At 34.6% G+C, this 7,680-nt stretch overlaps 1 protein-coding gene across 1 annotated transcript in view; it reads left to right on the forward strand.

The window, feature by feature from the left end:
- LOC127700994 (39S ribosomal protein L38, mitochondrial-like) overlaps positions 1-4,666 on the forward strand; it is a 30,704-nt gene extending 26,038 nt beyond the window's left edge. Inside the window, exon 8 of the mRNA XM_052204757.1 lies at positions 4,382-4,666. Coding sequence (XP_052060717.1) covers positions 4,382-4,610 — 229 coding nt within the window. The 3' untranslated portion in view covers positions 4,611-4,666. The remainder of the gene's footprint in view (positions 1-4,381) is intronic.
- Positions 4,667-7,680: the final 3,014 nt, after the last annotated feature.

Here is a 7,680-nt window from a genome sequence, read left to right on the forward strand (position 1 = left end):
GTGGTAAATTGCAAGTTTTGTCTAATATTTTGAAAACAATTATATATAGTGAAAATCTGACAAGGGCAAAAATGTTCAGAATGTTGAGCTCTACTAATTGTTCATATAAGTCAAAACTGTCAAGAGACTTCTTATAGGAGTTATTGCCCTTAAAAGACAAATTTTACCATTTTTGTCTCACCTTGACAGAGTCAAAAAGCGAGACATAGGTATGCTGTTTCCGGTACCGCAGTCGCCGTCAACAATGTATTAGTTTGTGATTAGGTCTAGTTCATGGTGAACCACTAGTGGTAGGTCAATGATATTTGGTATGCAGTTGTATTAGCATTGGCACATCTCATTACCATGGAGATTATTTGGCCCCGCTCCCTCAGTCAAAGTCTATTGACTTTGAAACTTTTTATAGTTTACATGTATTAGTTTGTGATTAGGTCAATTTATGGGGAACCACTAGTGGTAGGTCAATGATATTTGGTATGCAGTTGTATAAGCATTGGCATATCTCATTTCCATGGAGAATATTTGGTCCTTACCCACTTTTGCTTTGTTTACATGTATTAGTTTGTGATTAGGTCAGTTTGATATGAACCACTAATGTTAAGTCAATGATATTTGGTATGCAAATGTATTGGCATTTGCAAGTTTCATTTTCATGGAGATTATATAACCCCACCCCCTAAGTATGGTTCATTGACTTTGAAATTTTACATAGTTTACAAGTTAATGTTTGTGTTTAGGTTTGTTTAAAGGGAACGACTTATGAAAAGTCAATGGTATTTGGTTTGCAGTTGTGTTAGCATTGGCACATCTCATTTCCATGGAGATTGTTTAGCCCTGTACCTTCAGTCATGGTTTATTGACTTTGAATATTTGCATAACTTACATGTTAAAGTATTGCTATTTTAATTTCAACATTTGCATTATCAAAATAACAAATAGGTGAGACATATCTGTGTGTTAACAGTTTATTTTAAATCCCTATGATTTGATATTTCACTTTTTTTGGGGGGGACATATTTTACAATACAGAAAATTGGTATTAAGAAATATCTATATTTAGCACAACATCAGGATAGGAATTCTGCAGCCTGGCATACTGGTCCAACCTCCTATTAGCTTTAGTTCAGCAGTGAGCGAGGATTATTATGTTAATGCCAGAGTTATTTGGAAATGAAACTTTTTCAATCAGACGGGTTTACACAATGCTTGTCTTTGGTGGCAAGAAACTTCTTGCAAATGATTTTATTGCCACCATAATCACGATTTTTATAATTTCGAAAAATAGACGGAGCAATATGACTCTTAAGATCCAAACAAGCCTCTTAAAATCAACAAATCTTTAAATACCACAATTGAAAAGGGAAATAATCTTAAAAGGATCAAACATTGTCTTAAGGAATAAAATTGAGAATGGAAACAGGCAATGTGTCAAAGAGACAACAAACAGACCAAAGAGCAGAAGTTCGCTTCTCTCTTTTTTTCAGATACTCGGAATCCTCTTGTCTTATCCATGTTGTGCTTATAAAAGATCTGCCTCCTAAAACCCTACTTTTCTTATCATAATTTTTAAATTACACATAAATTAGAAAAACAGTTTTTGAAAATCTTATAAAATCCTTGTTATTTTTTCATAGTTTTTGAAAGAAAAAAGGGATCAATGTTAAATGTATGAAAAATATAGAAATAATCATTTCCTGCCAAATTTTTAATTAAGTATATCTCAAAAACAAGGACATGTTTGTTTCATTTTTTTGGGTAAAGATTGCATGAAATGCAATCAAAACCCTATGGTTCTGACTTGATATCTAAATCTTCCAAGGTTTATCACCTTTGAGATACACAAAATATAGTGCATTGATCATAACATTCTATGCATCCTATCCAGAAATTTATCAATGAAATATATGCTCAAATATTCAAGTCCCAAAATGATTTTATACTTGTCAAGAAAATTACATATCTTTTGCAAGGTCAAGGAATATATTATCTGTTCTAAAAATATCAATGATGTCATTGTTAAAGTCATCTTTAAAAATTGGAGTTATCTTTCTTTGTCCAGAATTATCAATGCTTTATACAATTCAATATTTAATTTTACTTCCCACTGATAAATTAAAGCAATCTTTACCCTTCAGTGCTTACAAGCACTTTGATTCTGCTTTTTATACGACCGCAAAAATTAAAAAATTTTTTGGTCGTATATTGGTATGTCGTCGTCGTCCGGCGTCGTCCGAAGACACATTGGTTTTCGCACTCTAACTTTAGTTTAAGTGAATGGATCTCCATGAAATTTTACCATAAGGTTCAATACCACGAAAGGAAGGTTGGGATTGATTTTGGGGGTTATGGTACCAACAGTTAAGGAATTAGGGGCCAAAAATAAGCATTTTTGTAACTTCCAGACAATAACTTGTGTGTAAGTGTATGGATCTCTCTGACATTGTACCACAAGGTTCCATATCACAAAGGGAAGGCTGTAATTGATTTTGGGGGTAATTGCCTCAAAATTTTAGGAATTAGGGGCCAAAAAAGGGGCAAAAAACAAGCATTTTTCTAGTTTCATGACAATAACTTGTGTGTAAGTGTTTGGATATTTCTTAAATTGTACTACAAGGTTCCATATCACAAAGGGAAAGCTGGAATTGAGTTTGGGGGTAATTGCCCGAAACGTTTAGGAATTGGGGGCCAAAAAGGGGCCAAAAATAAGCATTTTTCTAGTTTCCAGACAATAACTTGTGTTCAAGAGTATGGATCTCCCTGAAATTGTACTGCAAGGTACCATACCACAAAGGGAAGGCTGGGATTGAGTTTCTGGGTGATGAATCATAAGGGGGTTCAAAAAATTTGGGGGGGGGGGGATTTTTTTTTTGATTTTTTTAAAATTTTTTTCCTTTTTTTTTTCTTTTAAAATTTTCAATTTTAAGTTGGTTATTTCTGATTAATATTTAAAAGCAAATAATAATGATATGGTAGGAGATAAACACCAAACAGGATGTGTAAATTATTATATAATAAGTATTGTGCAATAGCAAGAAATTTTCAATTGCACAGTATTGCACAATAGCAAGAAATCTTCAATTGCACAGTATTGCGCAATAGCAAGAAATCTTCAATTGCACAGTATTGCCCAATAGCAAGAAATATCCAATAGCACAATATTGCGCAATAGCAAGAAATTGTCAATTGTACAGTATTGCACAATAGCAAGAAATATTCAATTGCACAGTATTGTGCAAAAGAAGATACTTCGTATAAATTGCTTATTTCTTGATCAATTTCAATGGGGTTTTATTCTTGAATTCTTGGGGTTCTTAAATATGCTGAATCTAACCGTGTATTTAGTTTTTGGATTTTGGGCCCCGTTTTTAAATTGGTCCACATTGAGGTCCAAAGGGTCCAAAATTTAACTTTGTTTGATTTCATCAAAAAATTGAATTATTGGGGTTCTTTGATATGCCGAATCTAACCGTGTATTTAGATTCTTAATTTTTGGTTCCGTTTTCAAATTGGTCTACATTAAGGTCCAAAGGGTCCAAAATTAAACTTAGTTTGATTTTAACAAAAATTGAATTTTTAGGGTTCTTTGATATGCTGAATCTAAACATGTATTTAGATTTTTGATTATGGGCCCAGTTTTCAAGTTGGTCCAAAATCGGGGTCCAAAATTAAACTTTGTTTGATTTCAACAAAAATTGAATATATGGGGTTCTTTGATATGGTGAATCTAACCATGTATTTAGATTTTTGATTTTTGGGCCCCGTTATCAACTTTGTCCACATTGAGGTCAAAAGGGACCAAAATTAAACTTTGTTTGATTTCATCAAAAATTTAATTCTTGGGGTTCTTTGATATGCTGAATCTAACCATGTATTTAGATTTTGGATATTGGACCATAATAGGTGAATGTCCAATTTAAAATTTTTAAGTTCTTAGACCACATTCATTCTGTGTCAGAAACCTATGCTGTGTCAAATATTTAATCACAATCCAAATTCAGAGCTGTATCAAGCTTGAATGTTGTGTCCATACTTGCCCCAACTGTTCAGGGTTCGACCTCTGCGGTCGTATCAAGCTGCGCCCTGCGGAGCATTTTATTAAGTTCTGTTATTTATATACTATCAATTTATAACAGTCTTTTAAAAAGCTTATTATTTTGAAACATATTTACAAACATCCTTAAAGTTTTATAACTTTTTAATAAATCAAACTTCATTTATCATGAAACATCTGCAGACTGAACAGACCAATAGCAGTTAACCATAGAATGTGCATTATTGACTATCCAGACTAAAAAAAAATAATACTATAATATGTCCATTATTGACTGACAAGAAGAATAACAGTAAACCATATTGACGTTGTTGTTTTCTTGAATTTTAGATACCTAGATAGGTACAGAGATATCAAAGATCTGAATGAAGAAGTACTGAAAGACAGACTAAAGGATTTAAAGCCGTTTGAACCTCCACCTCAACAGAAATACCCTGTGTTAAATATGATCAGGTATAAACAAATATCTGGAGTACAGCCGACATGGAGAAGACCTAAACTAAGGCATAAATACCTCAAAGAAATGCATTGGAATGACTCTGAAGATAAAATTATTTGACATTTGACTGCAGTATAGGAAATGTATTAAAAAAGATAAAAAAAAATGAAAGATAATTTTATAGTATTTAAGTGGGAGAAATACCAACATTACTCATTGATTTGGGACCTAAAGTACGAAAAGTTAAAAGGATGGCAAAGAATTAACTCCAGCATAATGATCACAGAAAAATGAGGAAAGTTAACAAAAAAAATTGCTACACAGATGAGATTGAGCTAAACAAACCCTACTTAATCTACAGATGAACACAGGTGACACCAAACAAGCTAAAATCCAATGATAAATCAAACAAAATCAGACAGGTCAATGTCTCCTCTCTTTCACAGGTTTTCCAATAGTGACACCAAGAAAGTTAAAATTCAGTGATAAGCCAAACAAAATCAGACTGGTCAATGTCTCCTCTCTATCACAGGTTATCCAATAGTGACAACAAGCAAGTTAAAATCCAATGATAAGCCAAACAAAATCAGACTGGTTGATGTCTTCTCTCTATCACAGGTTCTCCAATAGTGACAACAAGCAAGTTACAATCTAATAAGTCATAAAATATCTGACAGGTTGCTGCCTCCTCTCTATCACAGGTTCTCAAACAGTGACACCAAGCAAGTTAAAGTCCAATGATAAGTCATACAAAATCAGATTGGTCAATGTCCTCTCATATCACAGGTTCTCAAACAGTGACACCAAGCAAGTTAAAGTCCAATGATAAGTCATACAAAATCAGATTGGTCATGTCTCCTCTCTATCACATGTTAAGTCAAACAAAATCAGACAGATTGATGTCTCCTCTCTATCACAGGTTCAGGAACAGTGACACCAAGCAAGTTAAAATCCAATGGTAAGTCATACAAAATCAGACAGATTGATGTCTCCTCTCTATCACAGGTTCAGGAACAGTGACACCAAGCAAGTTAAAATCCAATGGTAAGTCATACAAAATCAGACAGATTGATGTCTCCTCTCTATCACAGGTTCAGGAACAGTGACACCAAGCAAGTTAAAATCCAATGGTAAGTCATACAAAATCAGACAGATTGATGTCTCCTCTCTATCACAGGTTCAGGAACAGTGACACCAAGCAAGTTAAAATCCAATGATAAGTTATACAATATCAGACAGGTCATGTCTCCTCTCTATCACAGGTTCTCTAAAACAGGCCCTTAACTACCCTTGAGGCAGATGAGGCAATTGCCTCGTCTGAATTTCTGGCAAAAAAAATAATAAGGGGGAAAAAATATGGAGAAAGTTAGGCATGCAGAGGGTAGAGCACATCCTTGCATTATAACATTAAGAATTAAGTAATGCTTAGTAATTTATGTTGACGTGCAGCTTCTGTACTTTTATTTCAACTTAAGGTATCAAACTCTGTATCTGATTACCATTGCCAGTAAACCGGCATTTGGTTCTGCAATTATTTATTTTCCGCGAAAATTAATTATTGATCATAGTAGATATTTCCAATATCATCATTGCGCAAAGTAAATCAAAATTAAAATGGTTTGAATTCTTCAACTTGCTAGGTCAATAATCATTCACAGATCACACATGAATACCAAAAGCACCCCACAATTTGTGTGCAGTTCTCTTTCAAATAAAATGAAGATTTGAGGCATTTTCAAATGTCAAGTTTGCTTCAAACCTGGCTGCTATTCGAAAACAAAACATTTATTATGGATGGATGGAGGATTTGTTTGGATTAATGGCAAGTAGGCTTTCTTTCAGCTATATAATGGAGAGCAGGTTATGTGATCATTCCTTTCGAATGTTAAATGGACAGGAAAAGACCTTGGCAGACTTACGATTTAATTGCTTGATACTTTGAGTTTTCATGGAGTATTGTGAGAGTACTTCGGGCTTGCAAAATAAAGACTGTTGTATAATTAACCATGGTAAAGTTGACTAGAGAGTTTTAATTTGTATCATTACTGATTTGGGTGTTATGCATTTATAAAATTAGCAAAATAAATTAATTATACAATTCCAAGAAAGTAGTCAGACGATGGGATCTTAGTGGCACAAGAAAGGTCAAACTAGCATTCCCAGACAGTGACTAAATTCCACTTTTTGTGATTTGTTTAAGTGTTATTGAAAATGTGTGTTATTTTAAATGAAGCGTTGACCACACACACATGTCCCACATTTTCTACTATCAAACATATACCCTACTGTAAATTGTACATATTGATGGTACAAAATTCGAGGTAAGTATCTGTCAACCGGATCTGATAGCCCATAGGCGGATCCAGGGGGGGCCTTGGATGGCCGGCCCCCCTTTTGTGAGAAAAATTTGGTTGATTATATAGGGAATCACTGAAGCATGACTGGAGCGGGCCCCCTCTTAGGTCAGTCAGTGCCCCCCCCCCCCCTTACAACTTACAAAAAGTGCCTGATCCGCCAATGTAGCCTATTACAGTTCTTATACGATAAATATGAAACAAAAACGATAAATATGATACAAAAAACGAAGGTGACAAGATGTATTTAGAACCATAATATTACAATTTTCGGACGGTGGGGAGGGGGGGCTTTGTCCCCTAGTCCCCCATTACTCAGGGACCTCAAACGGCGGCCCCCAAACCCCTGCCTCGCCTGTTCACGAAGCATAGTTACGGCCCTGTAATAGTAACATCAAGCAAGTTATAATCTAATGATAAGTCATACAAAATCAGACTGGTCGATGTCTTCTCTCTATCACAGTTTCTCCAACAGTGAAACCAAACAAGTAAAAATACAATGGTAAGTCATACAAAATCAGACTGGTCGATGTCTTCTCTCTATCACAGTTTCTCCAACACTGAAACCAAACCAGTAAAAATCCAATGATAAGTCATACAAAATCAGACTGGTTGATGTCTTCTCTCTATCACAGGTTCTCCAACAGTGAGACCAAACAAGTAAAAATACAATGGTAAGTCATACAAAATCAGACTGGTCGATGTCTTCTCTCTATCGCAGTTTCTCCAACACTGAAACCAAACAAGTAAAAATCCAATGATAAGTCATACAAAATCAGACTGGTTGATGTCTTCTCTCTATCACAGGTTCTCCAACAGTGACACCAAACAAGTAA

Source organism: Mytilus californianus, unplaced genomic scaffold (assembly GCF_021869535.1).
Source record: "Mytilus californianus isolate M0D057914Y unplaced genomic scaffold, xbMytCali1.0.p SCAF_5, whole genome shotgun sequence".
In the NCBI taxonomy this organism is placed as follows: Eukaryota; Metazoa; Mollusca; class Bivalvia; order Mytilida; family Mytilidae; genus Mytilus; species Mytilus californianus.